This window comes from Pteropus medius, unplaced genomic scaffold (genome assembly GCF_902729225.1).
Source record: "Pteropus medius unplaced genomic scaffold, Ma_sr-lr_union100, whole genome shotgun sequence".
NCBI lineage: Eukaryota > Metazoa > Chordata > Mammalia > Chiroptera > Pteropodidae > Pteropus > Pteropus medius.
This window is the reverse complement of record NW_024349797.1, coordinates 6868637-6889153: the sequence shown is the minus strand read 5'-3', so window position 1 is coordinate 6889153 and position 20517 is coordinate 6868637. Positions and strand designations below refer to the sequence as shown.

Genomic DNA, 20517 nt, shown 5'->3' with positions numbered 1-20517 from the left:
AAGGAGGAACACTGTTTACTTGTTGAAACCTACAATTCTACTTTTCATTCTCCCCATAAAACCAAGGAGCAAAAGTCTTTGGTGCCTCTATACATTTTTCCTTTCTCTTAGTTTGACTTTGAGATAGAGAACAATATACTTTCAAATAGTCTCAATATAACTTTCTTTCTTTCTCTCTCTCATGATACCTTTATAATGAAAATTGCAGGTGAGTGAGAGCAAAGAAGAGAAAATCATCATTGCCGACAAAGCAGAAACAAAATCACTTGAAAATGCACTTAATGAATGATCTCACCTACATGGACTCAGGCAAATACAATGTAGTTATAGTTATTGCAAATACATGAATATAACCCTAGGAAAATACGCTAGTAGACATGATCACATTTCTAGAGGTAAAAGTGAATACTTCTTGGCTTCCACAAAAGATATGGCACCTGTATATAATCTATAGACTTTTTAAATTCATTTCAAAAAGTGACTGAGCACAGTTGAATTGAAATACATGAGTCGAAAAATCCTTTCAGTTTTCAGGCAATCTCATTAATTGATGAAGAGTCTACTTAGCAGTTAATCTCCTTTTTCATGTTGTCATTGAACAAAGAACTGGAATCATGCCATTAATTGCCCATCAGAAAGAGCATTAAGTTTAGCTACTCTGAAATGCAAGGAACAGGACTTAGGTCAACTTACCCAACGATAACTATTTTTTTAGTGCCTTTTTTTTTTTTTTTTTTTTTTTAACAGTGTGTACATTAAAAGATATTCTTTCAGCCTACACATGCCACCCTGAAAGTGCCCGATCTCATCTGATCTCAGAAGCTAAGCAGGGTCAGACTTGGTTAATACTTGAATGGGAGACCACCTAGGAACACCAGATGCTGTAGGCTTTTTTTTTTAAAAAAAAAAAAGGATATTCTTTCATGGAGAGGTGAGCATTGATGAAACAAGAACAACAAAAGACTAATAATTCTTAAAACTAGATAATGAATAGATGGGGTTTGTTATACTATTCGCTTTATTTTTGCGAACATTTGAACATGTTCGCAATTAAAATTCAAATAAAAAACAAACCAAAATAATGCATATCAGTAGAAGGGTTCAAGGCTTCCTGAAGGCCTCTTGGCTTGTTCGTGTGTGTTTGACCAGCTGCCGTAGGAAAGCTGAGAACTAGAAACTCAGGCGAAGAGTGGAAGTCTCAGATGTGAGGCTTCCCTGGGCATAATCCAAGTTGGAGCCTGGAAGCAGAGAACTAGTTGCAGTGAAGGGAAAACTTTGCCAATGAGCAGGCAGCTAAATTTTATATTTTCTTGGCAAATGAGAGAATTAGGAAAATACTCAGAATTATTGCCTAACTTCTATATTTTTATGCACGTTTTGGTGTTGGCTAGCCACACAATTCACAGCTCATTTTGATCCTGCCTGACTCAGGTAACAAGACCAAATTGTAATAATGACCAAAATATATTAAGGTTTATTATGTACCAGGCATATATGCAAAGCATTCAAGTGGATTATTTTATTTAGTCTTTCCTGACAAATCAACAAGTTAGGTATGATATAATTTCCTTTTACAGATGTGAAAGCTGAGCCTTAGATAGGTAGACTTAGGTAAGTCATTTATCTAAAATTATAGCTCTAGAATACAAACCATGACATTCTGACTCTAGAACCCATGTATCTAATCACAGGAAAAGTTGAAGCCCTCTTGAAGCTCACACTATTCATTTAATCCATCTCTAAATTTGAGTCTGGGTTCTCTTAACTGCTCCTTTCTTCTAGGGCATCTCTCTCTCAACAACCCTAATACTGCCTCCAAATCCTGCTCCCTGTTCCTGTGATCTTATCCTGCTTGTGGTTTAGTCTCTTCTACCTAGCCCATGTGGACACTCGACAAGGCTAGAGTTGCTTCTGAATTTCTTGACTCTTTCATGCTTTAAAAATGTTCACCTTACCAATTGCCAACACCAGGTACATCTGTGATGGACAGAATTGTGTCTGTCCCACCCTCACACCCAATTCATATGTTGGAAGTCCTACTCCCCCAATGTGACCTTATTTGGAGGTAGGATCTTAGCAGTAATTAAAGTTAAATGAAGTCATAAGGGTGGGACTCTGATCTGATAGTACTATGGCCTTAAAAGTAGAGTTAGAGATCTTCTTCTCAGGTATCTATAGAAGAAAGGTCATGTGAGGACAGTGTGAGAAGGTGGCCATCTAAAAGGCAGGAAGAGAGCACTCATCAGAAAACACACCCTGCCAGAGACTGATCTAGGGCTTCTAGTCTCTAGGACTTTGGTATAAACTTCTGTTGTTTAAGCCACCCAGCCTATGGTATTTTGTTATGGCAGCCTGAGCAGATTAAGACACCATCCTACCATCCTTTTCTTTAGCTTCCACTCGAAATGCTTCTGGGAAAAAAAAAAATTATATATATATAAAATGGCTTCTTTCTCTAGAGTCAGCATTATATAATTGAAAGAGCTCTAAATTTGGACCGCATGATTAAATTTCAAGTCATGAAATAAAAAAGAAATTTAGCAAAAATATAAAATATTACTATTAATGCCAGATAAAGATAGGGGACCCCTCTTACTGACACTTTTATTAGCTGACTTCCTAACAGGGTTATCAACAGACTTGCCATGTGCTCAGAGCCTCATTGTTAAGAACATGACTTTGCCTTTGATTGGCCTGGCACACTGGAACTCTCTGACTCTAGCTGTCTCAACTTCTGTCACCTCCTCTACAATACGTCATTTTCTGATTTCGTTTTCTCCTTCTTCACTGCTATTTCAGAATAATATCTCCCATTCTGTTCAGAGTAATGCCTCTCTCTGGAAACTTGATACCTCCAATTGTCTAACACCTTCTCTGAAAAGTATGTTATTACCTTTCCTGTGGCCTCTGCACTCAATGATAAACTAGACCTTGACCTTGAGAACTTCTTGAGACCAGTCTCCCACTCCTCTCTTCCCCTGACAAAATTCTAAAAGCCTTCATAATCAAATCTTTCACTAACATAATTTATATAGTTTGTGATCCATCCAAATTATGGTTTTGATCCTACTTGCTCCCACTTCAATGCTTTTCTTGGAATGGCATGCGGCCCTGATCTCTGCCCATCAATTTTTCAAGGTTTACCTAACATGTCACCTCCTCTATGAAACCCTCCCTTAAGTAATTTCTTCTGAACCCCTAATTTAGTTTGTACTTTTTGACAGTTTATTTGTATTCACTGTAGTATCATTATTTCTGCACCCTTAGTTTAGTAGATTATAAACTCATTAAGGCTTTCAATTTAAGACATAGTAACCCTTTAATAATGTCTAATAAATACATTAATAGATAAACTGATTTCGAACAGTACTGTCAAGATTTAAATTCAAATGGGACAAATACAAAGTTTAGAAAGACCAAATTACAATTCGAATGTGAATAAAGAGAACCTGGGCCTGTGTAGATCTATATAAAAGATAAAAAGGCTTAAAATCCCTGTATCCATTTATTGTCTTCATTGAAACAAAATAACAGTAGCCAATAGTAGATTGCTGGCACGGAACTATTCAGTAAATGTTGCTTGAATTATCAAAAGAATGAATGCTTACAGTGGTTCTTGGATTATACGTTAGTGATATTTAGAAAGTTTATGGTGAGAAAGCAAATATAGAATTTCAAAGGGTTATCTAAGGCAATGATAACTCTGTGATTTGGGAAGAATAGAAGATTGTCCTTAGAGGCACAGAAGAGTTTACCATTTGAACCTTTCTTATGGTCCCCGTTCTGAAGAAGTTGATTAAAGTAAAGGGTTTTATAGAAATATGCAAATCTCTCTGAAGACTCAAGGAGAACTCAAAGAAACAATAAATCAATGTGATTTCAACTGCAGGGGAATAAAGACAATTGCAATTTTAGGTTATAGACATACGATTGTCTGGAGCTCTGCAGTATGTATTCTTTCTAGATTTTAGAAGAAATTTTGGCTTCTTTTTGTTCTAGGATGACAAGATGATTAAAGTGACAATTTAGCTATCATTGTTTGATGATTATGGGCCAGCCACTATGCTTATGTCCAGGCACTTAAATTCACATTAGCTCATTTAATTATAGAATAGTAAGAGGAGGGTGATATCATTCCAATCTCATGGCGAAGCTAGAGTCATGCACACCTTACTCAAGGATTAACAGCTAGTAAAGGACAGACCCAGGATTCAGAGCCAAGATTTAAAATAAGTTTTTTGAATCCAAAGCCCACGGCCAAAGTTAAACACATTGGAAAGTAATGGTGTGGTCTCACCACTTCCTCATGGAAAGACATGGACAAATTATTTCTGTTGGACTTTAGTCAATGTTTCTGAGCAAATGTCATTTAGATCTTGATGACTCCACCACATTAACCATCATCTGGAAATTTAACTGAGAAGCTTAACATTTTCTCACATCTATACTCCCTTTACTTACCCGAACTTCTGGCCTCTTGCTTAAAATGTGTTTTCAGACAGTTATGCTACCAAATGTCAATGCTACATATGTCCTAGTTGTAATCATGCCCATAATCAAGTATATGACTAGAAAAAGACTAGTTTTGTTAAATATAGCTAGTAAACCCTAGTCATAATTTGGCAACATTGCTCAACTACTAAATAAATCTTTTTTATTATAGAATGTAGCACAGAATTTCTAATTCTAGAAGGCAGCTGTCATAAAGAGAATAGCATAGGACACAAAATGAAGAAGACTAACCTTTTGAGCCCCTAGTCTGTATCAATCACAATGAAAACACTTCATATTATTTCATTTTTGTCCCCCAAACTACAATGAAAGGCAAGGTTGTGAGGTGCTACATTTTTCAGGTGAGGAAGCCAAATCTCTGAGAGACTGTTAATTTTGCCAATACACAGTGACTAATCCAGCTGGGGTTCTAATCCAACTCTGTCTGGTCTTAGTGTCTATACCCTTTCCATGACATCCCACTGACTTCCATGTCTGCAAGGCCCGACTTCTAACATGATCAGAACCATATTAGCCAAGTTGTCATTAAGCACTCTGTGTCTTTGTTTTTGCATCTTTAAGATAAGGAAAATACTATTTACCATTCAGGGGTTAACACACAACACAGATCCAAAACACTTAACACAGTACCTGTCACATCATGAACATTAAAAAAATGACTGCTTTACTTTACATAAATTATCTGAAACGAGAACCAAAAGAACTTTCCATAGTTTGACATCACTGATCCTCATTTTTTTTCCATTCCCATGATAGTCAATAGCATAAACATTCCATTAACGAAATCGAAGGAATGGTGAAAAATATTTGTTTTTAACCAATGTATGGATATAGTACAGCTGTTCAGTTAACTCACATTTCTGGATCATGGTGAAAAATGTGGAATATCATGATAAATTCTCCAATTGGTAAAGTAAGCACATGGCTTAGGGAATCAGCAAATCAAGGACATATCTGCTATAAAAAAGGTTCCAGTTACAATAAACATTTCCAGAATTTTATCTGAAAATCTAGAAAGAAGCTGTTAAAATTTAAGCACTCATTTAAATTTTGCTTTTAGATTTAGTGCTTTTAAAAAAATTTTCAGTATGGCAGGAGGCTTGGAAAGAAGGCATCTAAAGCTGTTAGCTGTTAAGGTACTATGTGAACACAGTTCTGGAGAACTGTTTGAAGTTTGTGGACTTATAGAAAATACATAAAAGTTAGAAAACACTTAAAAATATGATATTCAATAATCTTTTCCAAAATACAATGCTCTGCCACCTTACCTGTTCAGAAAAGTGTTTTCTTTCCTGGTTTCTCTAAATAATAATGCCTCAGTTGACAGACAGTAATTGTTTAGCTCATAAATATGCCACTTTTGATAAGTTTATATAAGTAATAAGTAACTGATTAGAAAGTGGTCCTTCATTTTATTTCACATGAAACGGTCCTAGCTTACGTAGATTTTGATAAGATATGAAAAGTTTAGCTTCGGTGTAAGACCTTTCACCAAATGTTTAGAAAATAAAAATGCATCATCATACAAGGTTTTGGGAAGAACATTTTATTGCTAAGCATATCCTTGAACGAAAATGCAAATATAAAATAAAAGAGAAAAAGAAAAAAAAAAGCAGTAACATCACAACATCATAAAATAAATTCCTTAAGAGTCTGCTCATAAAACAACAGGAATATGATAGCTCACATACAGAATGCACATGTTCCCATAAAATTGTCCAAATAGAACTTACACTAAAAGGAATGTAACAAATGTATTTTTACTCAAATTTTAAAAAATGGAAAGAAAGAAAGCAGAAAATCAGTTCACAAGACCTTAAGACTCCAAGAACAGCAATCTTTTAAAGACATCGAGATATAATCAACTTCATATAGGTTGGGCCATTTAGGTTATCTAAAATCGTGCTTTGATATCTCTTCATAATCCTGTCTTTTTAATGACAAAAAAAAAAGAATCCAAAACTCTTAACACATTGAAATATCAGATAATGAGGAACACCTCTTTCCATAGATTTTAGTAAAGGCTACCATTGTTTAGATTGCACTTTTTGCCCCATGTCTTTAAGATATTTTTTCAAAGTCAAATATTCATGCAGCTTACAAAGACCAGCAAGAGTAGATTTCTAAATCTAAACAGCTGATTGATTTTCATGTGTACAAAAGAAATTGTATCTATCCGACCCTCCAGAGGACACACTTCATTTTGTGTGAATATTTGCCTTGCTTTGTCTCTTGCTTTTTGGATAGCTATGGCCACACAACCAATTTGTTTTTCTGTACATTGTTTCCTCTTCATAAAAATTAAAATAAGGAAAAGAAATACAACTGGAATATAAACCAAACAAACTGAAACGAATAGAAAGGAAAGAACAGTTCTGAAAGCAGTATGTACATGGGTGGCTAAGGAATTATACCAGCAAAAATGTAGTAAAATATGTAAACAAAATCTGAGAAGATTTTTAAATTCTCTTTGACACAGTTAACTGTGACAAAACTAAAACTCATACTTTCTTCACATTTTAAGGTTTACTTTTTTGTTGTTTTGTTATTTTCTTTTAAAACAACATTCTCAATCCAGTTCAAGACTTTAACAGTTTCCCTGTTTCAGTCATCCCCTCAAACATACCATGATAAATATATCTGTATATATATTTATTTATATATATATTATACTATTAAATTCCTTTTGTGTGTGTGTCACAGCAGCTTTACTCATTTATTATTCATTTGTTTAGTTTTAGAAAAGATGGGTGAAGGGAGACATGAGCAAATGGATGGATCGAGTTATCTGTGTCAGGCTACAAAATTAAACCACTATGAAAAACATTATCATGTTGGGGGTGGGGGAAGAACTATGTATCTTGCACTCTTGTCATATCATGTTTGGCTTGTGTGACCTTTTGTGGTTCCATCACAATTTGAACTCCCCAGTGTCTGTTTTGATTCATTAACAGACTTTTAGTATTGTCTTTTCATCTATATTTGCATGCATTTCAACCAGTCACATATCCAGCCCACCCCCGGTTCCCTTCCCTAGGTAGGAAAGGCTCTGTTTTAGTTTGTGGGGCTCTCTCCTTTATCACAATTTGGCTGGGCTAATGGACAGGAGCAATATTGTTAAGTAAAGCCAATAGCTCTGATAAAACCAGCCCTAACCCCATCTGTTCAGGGTTTGGGTGGCAAATTCTGGAACTAGATCTTGAGGGACCAGCTTTTCAAATCAATATTATCATCCATCACTTAATTTTGCTATGTGTTCAGCAAAGCATCATATAGGAAACAAACAACAGATTCTAAAAACACCACAACCTGATATGTAGAGTGAACACCATGGTAGATTTTGAGTTCATATGGCAATAGTCTTTCTGAGTTTTTTTTTCCTCTTCTTCATAACTTATGTCCAGTCATTCTCAAAAAATAAACAAAAACCCAAAAGCCATTTTTCCCCTCAGATCTTGAAAAGTTACACGCATTGGCCAGAACCAGATAAGGGTGTTTTTTTTGTTTGTTTGTTTTTGTTTTTAACATTTTTCTTTTCTTTTTTTGTTGTGTTTTTGTTTTTTACATAATTAAACAACAACAAAAAAAAACATTGTTACAGTCAAGCTTCACAAACATTGTTACAGACTCACTTGGAGTTATGGAACAAGTAAGCCATCAAGTCTTCTACCTTGGGTGAAAGGTCCTCAAGAGAAGGAAGCTCCCAAGTCTGCAAAAGTGGGGGAGCCATCTGCTTGCTCCAGAGCGCAAAGTATGTGCTTTATGGTACAGCAGGGCAGAAAGAACTTTCTGTCTCCGGGCGATGACTGAATCAAAGCAGCCATGGCTGAACCGTAAAGGTAGGTACAGCTTTGTGTGCGTCCTTTTAAAAACGGTTTTCCCCACCATAGTCATGGTATACCCCACCTTATAGTTAGCACAGTTCTGACATCTGTTCAATCCCATTTTGCAAGTATTTATATACTGATGTATAAATAATTCTGTTTTAAATTCAGATATTGTTAGCGGTGTCATTTTTACACATAATACTCTTTGTCCTTGTTTTTCTGTTTCTTGTGGCCGCTCTTCGAGCTCTGCTGCTTCTCCTTGAGAAGCGTGCCGTTGCTCTGGGCCGAGTTGCTGATGTAGTTCCGCGTCTCGTCCACTTGATAGGACCCCTCGTCCCTGTTCCTGTACTTGTACATGGCGTACAGGAGGATCAAGATGCAGAGGGCGGCAGCAGCCACAATGCCGACGACCATCCCTGTTGTACTGCTCGACTCCCGGATCACCTCTGAGGCCCCCGGAACCCGTCTGACTCCTGGCTCCGTGGGGTTTGCTGTGGGCACATTACGGAACATGGGGGAAGTAATTAGTGGGCTCTTCAGTTTGGTGCTGTCTAGCTCATAGGCAGTGGGCAACGGAAGCAAGACTATATCAGGCTGGGGTTTGAGATCACGGTTATTCATTTTGCCAGCTGGCAATTTGGGCACCATCCCAGACGAGGAGGAAGCTGTGAAGCGGATGAGCTCAGGGGACAAAGATGTGGTAGTAGTCCTACTAGTTTCGGAGACTTTGTTAGGTCTAAAGTCCTTGGATTCCCACTTGGGCGCATGTGCTTTGTAGCCACCTTCGAAGATTGAAGTGGAAAGACTCTTATCTGTTACCAAGGAGAAGGTGGTGTAAAAATCTTCATCATCAGTAGGGGGCAGGTTAGAGTCAAAGGTTTCCCCTGAGCCATACCCAGATATCACCAAGCCATCATCATCACAACCATCGCTGCCTTGGTCCGACAAGCAAGGTAACCCCGCCTCAGAGGTCATGGACAGGGAATCTTTGGTGGTCTCAATAATGGTGAGGAGGGGGCGGAAGGTAGGGGGGAGTGTAATGGAAGGTGCACGAGTAGCAATAGGAAGGGTAGCTAAAGGGTCTTCTACAAGAAGAGGGATAACTAATTCACCTCCTGGGATTGAAAAGAAAAAGAAACACAGAATTAGCATATTTTCAGATAAACACAATTCAGTCACTCTCAATGAAAGCAGTTCATAGGTTACGCCTCAGAAATTTCAAAAAAAATAACCTGGATCCACATATGGATCCTATATGGCGGAAGCCTAACCTTTCTAGGCTGATGTAGAGCCCGTTCATTACATGCCTCTTGCCACCAAAACCTGAAATCCACACATAGCGGGGCATAGATTTTGAAGATGCTCTCAAGTAATTATTTAGATAGAATTCAAATAGGCTGTTTCCAGGATCTGCTTCTGGGTTGATGACATTCAATTATATTGTTGCAAATACTGGCCGTAAAAACTGCGTGTGTGTGTGTGTGTGTGTGTGTGTCTGTGTGTCTGTGTACATACACAATGCAGGTGATTAATTTGTGAACCATAGAATTTCTTTATTGCCTTCTTGGGTTTCTAGTTTTTCGCTCCCATGAGGATGAGAATGAAATATTCTCCATGTCACTGAGAGCAAGATCGAGAAACATAAAAGATGGTGTCTTTAATATTTTAAGTTACTGTCTTTTATTTCACATTTATCAAGAGCAGTCTTCATTTACTATATGCTAAGTGAGGGGAAGTTATATGAGGTTGAAATTGTTCATCTAATAAACCCATTTTGACTATGCTCTTCCAGAAATTCCCCCATTAAATGACAACTTTCCTTGCATTGGTCTAATATGTTAATGCATTGCTTTTATGCTATATGCAATATATCCTGAGCTGGATGCTAGATTTTAAAAATACCCAGCCCAGACAGCTATGACTTACTGGAAATTCACTTTTAGATTTAGAAATGTAGAGATAGCAAAGTGAGTTTTGAAAATAGTGATTCTTAACTAGAGTGGCAAAAAAATATTGGTTTACCCACAGATCCCAGTTATTGCACTTATGAACATGTAGGCTAGGTCAGGAAAGAAAGTTCAGAATAGTTCACTAAATCGTGGTGCCTTGCAGATCATGGGTATCACAAATGTTCTATGTGGGATGTTACCTAACCGTAGGGCCACACTTATTATTCATGTATATAAGCAAGATCATCAGAGTTTCTTCTGTGTCTCTTTATAGTGTTATTTTTCAAACAGAGGAAGAATCTTGAGAAGTCACGGTTTATGTCTCTTCATTGAATTTTGTCCAAAATATTTATTCCAACTATTGTTTTTAAAAACTCTCTAGCAAGGATGGCATCATATTCCCCTGTTAGCTGAGATGCTGTCCAAGGCCTCTTCCTGAGTTGGGTAAGTAAGCTCTCAATCACGTACGATGTTCTCGTGTGTTCCGCCTTTAGTAGTAACTTTGCCCTGATGGGATGGTTGTTGCTTGAGCATCTGTTATCAGCTATGACTTGGTTGAGGTGACAAGCCCAGACATGTGGCTCAATATTACAAAGTTCTGGGGACACACCAGGTGGATAAGCCTTTGAGCTTACAGTCTTCCCAGGTTCTTCCTACAAAGACTGACTCACACATTAGAACTCTCTGCTTAGCTTTCCACACTTTACATCTTTAAACATTTCCTGTGCCCCAGTTAGTACTACTGCATCGAAACTGTCTATATTTTAGGTGTGCTAAGAGAAGGCCTCTTGAGAAGAAAGCATATTTTCATAGTACCTGAGAACTGCTTGCGCCCACATCAGAAGCCTTTATTCCCTCCCTATTTGGCCAATAACATTGTGCTACACAGAGAGAAATTGAGCTGGGGAGGGTAGCAATAATGTATGTAATGAGTATCATTTAGAACGGAAGGGATAATGGAGCACTGTACAATCTTCTCTGGCCTACCAAATAATGTTACCATATGTGGGGAAATAAAACAAGAACCTTCCTGAGAATCTCAAGATGATAATTTGGTCCGTGCTCTAAACCCAAGCTTCTTTTTTAGTGCTCGAAGTTTGAAGCTATTAAGCAAAATGATCTTTGAGGATTGTCAAAGCTTCAGATTGGCTTTACTGGACCAGTATGCCTTTTTTTTTTTTTTTTATATTGTGAACATATATAATTCATATGTCTTGTAACTTATTTAATGCATTATTTATACACTTTTGCTAGTTTTTATAAATGGGATCTGGAGCATGTTTCCCTAAAGGTAAGCCAGTCACAAAACTAACCCTGAGCTAACTTTTCTCCTCATTCTTCTAGTATAGGGTCTTGAGTGTAGTATCTAAGGTGCTACATGGAAAAAGGTGATGTTCGAATAAGAGAACAATGAGGAGAGAGAAGCGAAGGCTCCTGAAATCTGTTTAAAGGTTCCCTAGAGATTACTTGGAGGTGATTTTACTTTTCTTCAGAGAAAAAGGCAAGAGTTCTCCCCCATCTCACCTAGAACACAGGTTTAGCATGTGTGTGCCTTTTTTGGCACAAATGCCAACTCATTTGTTCCTTAGAGCAATGATGAAAATCTACCCCATGTGCAGGGTTGAGTAGAAAGGAAACTTGGTTAAAGGATAAGGAATAACTGATTTATTGGGAGGCAAAGACCTGGTACAAATTATTTAAATATAAAGGCAAATTGTTTAGGACGCTAGTGTCCCTTTAAGTGAGATTAAGATCCTGTCTTCATGATTACAGAGTGCATTCATTTGCAATTTTAGTGTACCATCTGTGACATCCAAGTGGAGTCTTAAATTTGCCTATTTTTTCCCCTCTCTATTTCAATCTTAGCTAAAGCTTCTGCAGTGTCTTTGTCGTTAAGAACCTATAGTATCTACAAACTGCTCACTCTGTGGTAGAATCACCCTCACTTTTCTGTGCTTATTCCCTTCTCAGTCAGCACTCTAATCTGAACACCTCTTTTGGATTACCAGAAAAATAAAATAAAATAAATAAAAACCACTCTTTTCATAATGAGATGGAAAGAGGGTCCTTGAAGCTCACTAATTTATAAAGAGCTTCTAAAAGGTCGCTGAGACCCTAATGAACCCCAAATTGAAATGGTAAGAGCTGAGTTCAAAACTAAATAATGGGTATGTTATTGAAGAGTTTAAATGACAGAAGCTCTCAAAACTACCAATCTTCAGTTCTCTTTGCTTTTATTAATTATGCTATCAGTGACAAAAATAATAAATGATGCCCTCTGTCAGGGAAATTGGATCCCAAATTCCAGTGGTATTTAGCCAACGAAACGGTAGAAGCTTTCAGAATCTCCCCTTTCTTGGAATCTCAAGGAACTGGAAGAATGTCTTTAAAAGAAAGTCAACTGGGATGTGGGGGTCATTATTACAAATGAGAATTACAGTGACAAAAGGTGGAAGATTTTAGGCAACTGTTAACATGGAAGGTGCCTGGACAGTGTGTAAGTAGGAGTATATATATATAATCAATATCAAATTCCATGTTTAAGAGTTAAGATAGTTATAGTATCCTGGGAGTCCATGGGCACACATCTTTTGAGATGAGGAGAGGAGAGATGTATTTCTCCCATTATTAAATCCTTAATGGAAATGACTTGAAGATTGTAGAAGTCTATTTATGACTTTGCTTCTTTTAATCCAAAGTGACTATCCTCAGAAATGTCGGAGCAGCTGATATTTTTTTTCATTGCCCAAAGTTTGTGGGGTCAGTGATCTACCAGATGTCTATGCTTCCAAAAGTATTCACAGAAGTCATAAAGTCATAAGAGGTTATAGGCAGAGTGATACAAAACCTATAATCCATCAACACTCTTAATTTCCTATTCCATCGTCAGAATTTTTCTTTGGTTTGAAATAAGATCTGTATTCCTTAAAGTTATCATTTTAAATTGGGAACATATACCCTTTTCTGACAGGGTTGTGCTTTTCTTTAAACTAGAGAGATCACTAGGGATATAAAAGGTCTATTTTAGCCCTGAAGGCTGCCCTGCTTTTTTGCTTTATGAGTGTATTTATAGATATATAATTCATGTCTCTAGGGTTGATATCCAGCAAAAGGGGCTCTCTGCCACCGAAAAAGACAGTGTATTAAAAATTTAGTAGAACTCTTCTGAACTGTGAGAATGTTGTATGGGACGGTGAATGGGTCATCTGAAAAATAAGAGCAGCATGAAGTTTCAATGTAGCTCCATCCTTCGTCTCTCTGTAGATATTTGGGTCTAAGAAGTTACAAAAACACCAAAACAAGGACCCTGAAGAGTGAGACTCTGGGAGAGGACACCATGCTCCAATTCTCTGAATTTCTTTTATGTATATTTAAGTTCTTTATCTCATATTTTATTTGCACTTTTCTAATTCTCTGCTTGAAAGTTCACATATAATGGGGAGAAATGATCCCTTTTCCCATGAAATTGGTCGTTGGATGATACTCATTGAGTTATTTGGTGCCACAGAAGTGAGTACCTGCAGCACATCAATATTCCAAAGCTTGTAACTATGAAATTGTCCTCCATCTACCTTTAGGAAAAATAGCCACAGACAAACATGGCAAGTACCTAGGGAGAAGACACCACATAAATGCAAGTGTCTTAAAGGGGCTTAACTAACATTTTAACGAGATGAGAATCTCTAGGTAGGGCATGTTTTTCTAGTTTGTTAGAAGTGGGTTTGATACAGATTCCATTTTTCAACATATGCTCAGGTAAGATGAACCATAGCTCCTTGACATATTATCTATTGTAAAATAAGGAATGTCAAGTGGAGTTTTTCATTTGTTTATTGAATAAGAGCTTTGCCTCTGAAGTCACTCAGACTCAAGTTAACATCACAGCTCTGTGGCTTACTAGCCATATGAATTTGGTTAAATTTCTTAAACTCTCTGTAAAATGAGAATAATAACACAGCCTACCTCAAACCACCAAGGCAAATAATAATAATGCATTTTAATGTTATTATAATGCATGTTGAGTATCTAGCACAGAGCCTATTGCTACCCTGAAATGCTAATTACTAATATCATTTCTACTAACATTTTACATCTACCAACACTGAAAACATTGTTTACTTTCTTCTGACTATTTTTTATGCAGTAGCCTCATGCTAAGGTAGATGTATGATAATATAGGATGCAGATTACTAAGGCTATTTTAAATGCAGAGATTGAGGAATGATTTATTATAGTTTAAAGAACTTGTATTTTAAAAAAAGATTAGCCTTTTATTACAATGACCTGTGGATAGCTTATTCAACAAAAATAAAAGCTTTCAATTCAATCAGATAAAGTAAAGCCCCATTTAGGAAGTTCTTAGTTTTAAACAGGAAATTATCATCCAAAATGTTAAACAATCTAAAGTTATACAAAACTAGGTAGAGAAAGCCCAATCATTAAAGCTGCTGGGTTGGAAACATACCTATTATCCACTATTCAGTGTGATATTTCTGTAAAAGTTTCAGATAACACAAATATCTAAAATTAAAATGAAACAGGTAATCTCTGTATTTAAAAATTGTATAGCACTTCTTACTGACCATGTTTCATGAAGTGTATAAGTCAACGTTGATCCCAAGGGACAGTCTCACCCTAGAGTCACACAAAATAGCAATGCCCACCTGAAAAGTCCCCTGAATAAAACTTCAGGTGTGAAAATCAACATGTTTCTTTTTGACAGAATCTTAAGATCCTTTTAAGGCTTACCTGATTAAATCCTTGCGAGAAATGGAAACTATTAACAGAAACGTGGAGAGGGAAGGGGGAGTAGAGAGAGAAAGCTGTGTGCCTTCCATGTATTGTGTTTTCACCAGTACTTAGTTCTATACATAGGAAGGCATCATTATTATAGGACAACACTCTAAACATCCAAACATCTGGGATTCTAGATGTGTTTATTATCAGTAAAATTGATTTTGTAGCTTGTGGTGATGGTATAATTCTGGATAACCAAATTCAACCGGAATTACTTGAGAGTACCTTATTTCCCCATTTGAGGAAAATAGAAAGGAAAAAAATAAAGGACAGATTTCTTTGATTTCCTTCTAAGGAGTTAAATTAGATTGTAATTACCACTGATAACACTTGGAGTTAACTCAGTTTCTTCCAAGGTGCAGGCCTCCTGTAGGCTGTAACTGATTCAGTATCCCACTGTAGAGCCTACCATTACTTTCCATGCTTTAAAGTTCTCTCCAGGCAAAGAGGCCAGGCTTTCTTTGGATGTCAAAAACAATTTACTCACCCCACCCCCCACTACCAAGAGTAGAATTCACATTGATTATTAGAAGCAATTCAGCACAAAACATAACACTGAAAATTAAGCAAATAGACATAAACAAAATAAAATGTTTAATACTGTCTTCAAAATCATAGAGTAGAAAATAAAATCAACATCAGGGCTAAAGTAAGCTAGAGGGAAGGAGAGGGAATAGCTTCAACAAGGCATTCACAATATAAGGACAGAAAGAAAAGTAAAAGCAAATTAAAAAAATAGGCTGTTTTTGGAAAACAAAGAAAGAAATTTCTGTACAGACAAAATAATTTAAATTAAAAAAAAGCATACCATATTAATTTATAGTCAACTTACATCAACAAATTGCCCGCATGTTTTTTGGCATGAAAGAAAAATTTACAAAAGAAAGTTGTGTAAGAATGCTCTTGGACAACCAGAATTGCCACATTCTTGTAACTTGCTTTTTTTTTTTTTGTTGTCATTTCTTAAAAAAAAACTTTTGAGTAAAATGACTAATTTTTCAAATATAATAATTTACAACAGAGGATGATACAGGGAGGCAACAACACATACATCCACACCACATAACATAAAAAGAAAAAAAATCTGCACTTTAACAAATTTTTACTTTGAGGGGCTTGGGAGGGCATCGATTTTGAATTTGAAATAATTCCGATTGCAATGATTTAAAAAATTTAAAGAAAAAACCTGTTTACCTTTATAATTTGCCTTAAAAAAAAATCTATGACTCTAGAGGGTTTTGGATGAATTTCTGCATTGTTATAGGTTCTCAGATATACATTTAATTTTTTATTTTTTTGTCTTTTTGACAAGTTTTAGACTTTCTTTAATTTAAGGGGATGGATGACAGCACAAAATTTGAACAATGCTAAAGAAAGGAGGGGAATGGGAGGGAAAGATGCAGAAAGGGTAGGGTCGTATCTATGAGTGTACTACACAAGAGATGAAGATGATGGGAGTAAATGTGTAAGTGAGTCGCCATGTCCATGTAAGGGCGGCACGGAGTGATCTAGCTGCATTAGAGCTTCTGGCTGTAAGGAAGGGATGGGCAATATACAAAAACAAATGAGCCTACACATGCCCATCTACAGAAATAAAGAACAGAACTCTAACACTGACAATCTCACACACCCTAAGCTGCAACTTCTTCAACATGCAATTACTTCAAAAAATTATTACAGTTTCATTAATGGTTTTCAAATGATAAAACAGTTAAACTTTTTTCTTGCTAAAAATAGCCAAAATACATAAAATAATAATACTAATAATAGTGATTGAAAGCAAAAAGGAGACTAGATTTATGCATTCAAGTTGAACAACTTCATCAACAGCCACACAGCCCCATCTAGAGTTAGGGGAAGGGCTTAGAGATCGGCAGAGGCAATGGACAGGTACAGTTGTAGTATAGGGAGCCTGCTGGTGGGGTTGATAATTACTTCCCTACATAGAAATGGCGCCGTCTGAATAACGTCATCCATTTCCCCCTTGCCACCCGTGGTGCATGTGATTCCCAATGAGACGGACTAATTTGAAAGATGTGGATGTGGAGATTCTGCAGCTGAAGTTGTTCCACATTTAAAGAGGGAGTGGGGATAAATTGCAGAAAACAATTCATAACTTTTTTCTCATAATTTTGGATAAAACCAAATCTAAAGATCTAGCAATTAAAAAGAAACACACCAATATTTTATATATATATATATAGATAGATAGATATATATAATACAAAAAGCACTTAATTCCCAAACACGAAGGGAGTAAAGGACCAAAAAAAAAAGTTTTTATAAAAAGGTATTTCACACACTTTCAGAGATGAACAACCAGATGCACACGCTGAGGAGGCACAGACAGAGCAGTCAGGGGACACGTTTTTTGCTTTTCATTTTCTGGCTTGTTGATTCCCCTTTTAGTGATAGCCAAAATTAAAAACAAATTTTGCATTTTTTTAAAAAGAAATTTTGCATTTTCTTAAAATTTTTTTTTAAATTTGGTTTTGCTTCTTTAAAAAAATAAAAAGGGCGTGCAGTCTGGATGTACGTCATAAGTAGACATTTTAAAAGAGGAGTGGCTAAGACTGACAAATGGGTAATCATCTATTGTCCTTTAATTGTAAGAATGTTAATCCAGTTCATACATGCTTAAAGTAAGTTGCATTTAGGGAAAATAGAAAAACAGAACAGCAAGCTAGGGTTGGGAAGAGGTCAGCAAGACAAACTGATTTGGAAGTAGGAGAAAGGGATCGGATTTAGTTTCACACCCTTCCAGTAGGAGCAAAGGACATCCAAGGCTTCTTGCCAATTTCAAGAAGGAAAGCGTGGACATATATATGTGTATGCATGTTGGGGGTTGAAGTAGAGCCCGTAGTGGCAGGAATGCAAGTAAAAATAGACATAGGTTCTGTTCTAGGAAATGTATCCCATATTCACTCATAGCCTAAGAAGACATATTTGATAAGGCATAGAGATTATAACTAACATTGTCCCAAATGAGTGTTCTTGGGCATTGCCAAATTGAAAGGGCACCAAGGGTGACAACAGGGGCTTAATAAAATGAAACTGATAAATGAAATAGCATATATAGATAGATAGATAGATAGATATCTATTCATCTACTATCTATCTATAACTATCATCTGTCTATATCTATCTATCATCTATCATCTATCTATCATCTATCTACCTATTTATCTATCATCTATCTATATCTATCATCTATCAACCATCTATCATCTATCAATTATCATCTATCTATATCTATCATCTATCTACCTACCTATTAATCATCTATCATCTTTCTATCTATCTATCTATCTATCTATCTATCTATCTATCTATCTATCTATCATCTATCATCTATCATCTATCAATCATCTATACACATACTATATTTTTAGTAATTGAGGCAAAACCCCAAAGAGCATAATGGCATCATGTCCATGTCTGTAACCTACGATTAGGAGATGAGCCTGGTTTATTGGAGTCCAATGGGGAAAACCATACCAGTCTTCTAGAGACCACTTGGGAAACAAAATATTCCATTCAGCCTACCTTGAGAAAAGGAGAAGAGAGAGAGGGTGAGTGAGTGTATGTGTGAATATTGAGGGAAAGATACTGTGGAAGGGATGTGGGAAAGGAGTTTTTTTACGAATGGCCTCAGCCTCTACTGGAAGAGATCACAAGAGTTATAGTCAATATTACATCCCTGTGAGAACATTAATGTTCAACCAAGGACTGGGAAACCTGGGTAGGCAAACCACAAAGGCAAGACCCTTGAGAGCACCTGGTTCTGACAGCCAATTCCAATCACTCCCAAGAATGTTATTTTGGGGGATGACTTTGGCAAATAGAATATATTGTGAGGATGAGTCAGACTTTTGCCCCCTATGGGACGCCCCTTTTATTATTTTATATTAAAATAATGCTAGTAATGTGTCCCCATGGGTCAGTCCGTACCAAGATTTTTAGTCTCTGGTTTAATAATGGTAATCATTATTCTAGGAACTTCACAAAGGACAGCTGGGAGGTTTTAGGAGGTGAAAAAAAAAAATCCCTATAGTATAGGAAAAGAAAAACCCTTGTTGTTATTTAGGTGATTTTGGGGGGGTGATTAATTATATTTTTAACATTTAATTTTATTGTATGAGAAGACCTTACAATGCCCTATGGCCCCAGAAGGCATCAAATGACTTCTGTTGCACAAAGATAGTTATGACAATGTTCATATGGGCTGTTTTTGTATCATAGGCAATTTCTTAAAATAGGAAACATAACTGGTCTAAGTATACTTCCAGTGTATACACACTCCTGGATAATAAGGTGTTTTGAGGAAGATATAGCAGCACTTTGGGTCTCCTGAGGTTTCTACTGAGTAATTTACCTACTTCAAAGTAGCCTGTTTTAAAATTCGTACAAGTAGGACACCACTTACATTTTGGAAAATACTGGCTTTAATAATTGAACATACCAAAATTTATGGTTGTTACTTCGCAAATAAAATATGTATTTTTTAAACCCATGGAAGCAAGAGTTTCAAATGAAGCCAACGCAACCTAAATGCAGTGCATACACATTTTTATAATATGTCAGCCATCAGTTAACATGCATAAAGTTTGTTTGGTTTCTATATTTCTATAATATTGCTAGCAACTCATAATCATGTCACAGTTTCATCTTTCGTTAGCTGTCTACACAAGGTTTTTGTTTTCAGTAACTGCATGGTTCTGTGTCTCCATCTCTACTGGGTATAAAGAATGCTTTAGCATTATTTTTTTTTTTTGCCATTGAAAACAAATAATACAATCACTTGACTTGACATGGTATATTTTGATGTGACCATTTTTATTCTGCCATATCCAAATAATCCTGTTTAAATGGAAAATCAAACTTTTAAAAACTACAAATGCAATAGGATGAACTCTCGCTGGTCAACATTCATCTTAGAGAATGCATTTTTTTTTCAGAGAAATAAGTTTTTAAACTGCTTGGAATTGTGCTTAAGAAGCCCAAAGACATACTCAAGCAACTCAAGTTGCAAACCCACCTCTCTGAGAGAGTAGGTCCTGTTTGCTAAAGGGCATTGTCTTCAACGTATCCAGGCGAGGTAGAAGAAGGCCCAAATGAATTACTTTGCATGAGATTAAGTATTTTAAATTTCTGAGGGAAAATCCTGGAGAGCAGAAGAGGGAAACTTCTTGGGAATCTGACTACAATATGAGGGAAGACTTAAAAAATTAAGCAGGAAGATCAAAGAAAGGAGTTTGGATAACAAATACCTAATGAAAATATTCAAGATTTTTCATCAGATACATGTGGTAAACTTCCTCATCTGTCCCTCCGATGAAATACATTTCATCAATTGTTATTTTATGTGTCCATGGGATGAGGGGAGGAATTCTGGGAGAATCAGTGGCTCAAGTCTCAATCACAGTTTGGCT

General features: G+C 36.4%; 1 protein-coding gene and 1 pseudogene across 1 annotated transcript in view; one reads left to right on the top strand and one right to left on the bottom strand.

Moving 5' to 3' along the window:
* Positions 1-773: 773 nt before the first annotated feature.
* On the top strand, positions 774-890 carry LOC120619944 (uncharacterized; annotated as a pseudogene).
* A 5240-nt stretch (positions 891-6130) lies between these two features.
* The window catches only part of NRXN3 (neurexin 3), a 1605778-nt gene continuing 1591391 nt past the window's right edge, over positions 6131-20517 (bottom strand). Inside the window, exon 32 of the mRNA XM_039883931.1 lies at positions 6131-9454. Coding sequence (XP_039739865.1) covers positions 8529-9454 — 926 coding nt within the window. The 3' untranslated portion in view covers positions 6131-8528. The remainder of the gene's footprint in view (positions 9455-20517) is intronic.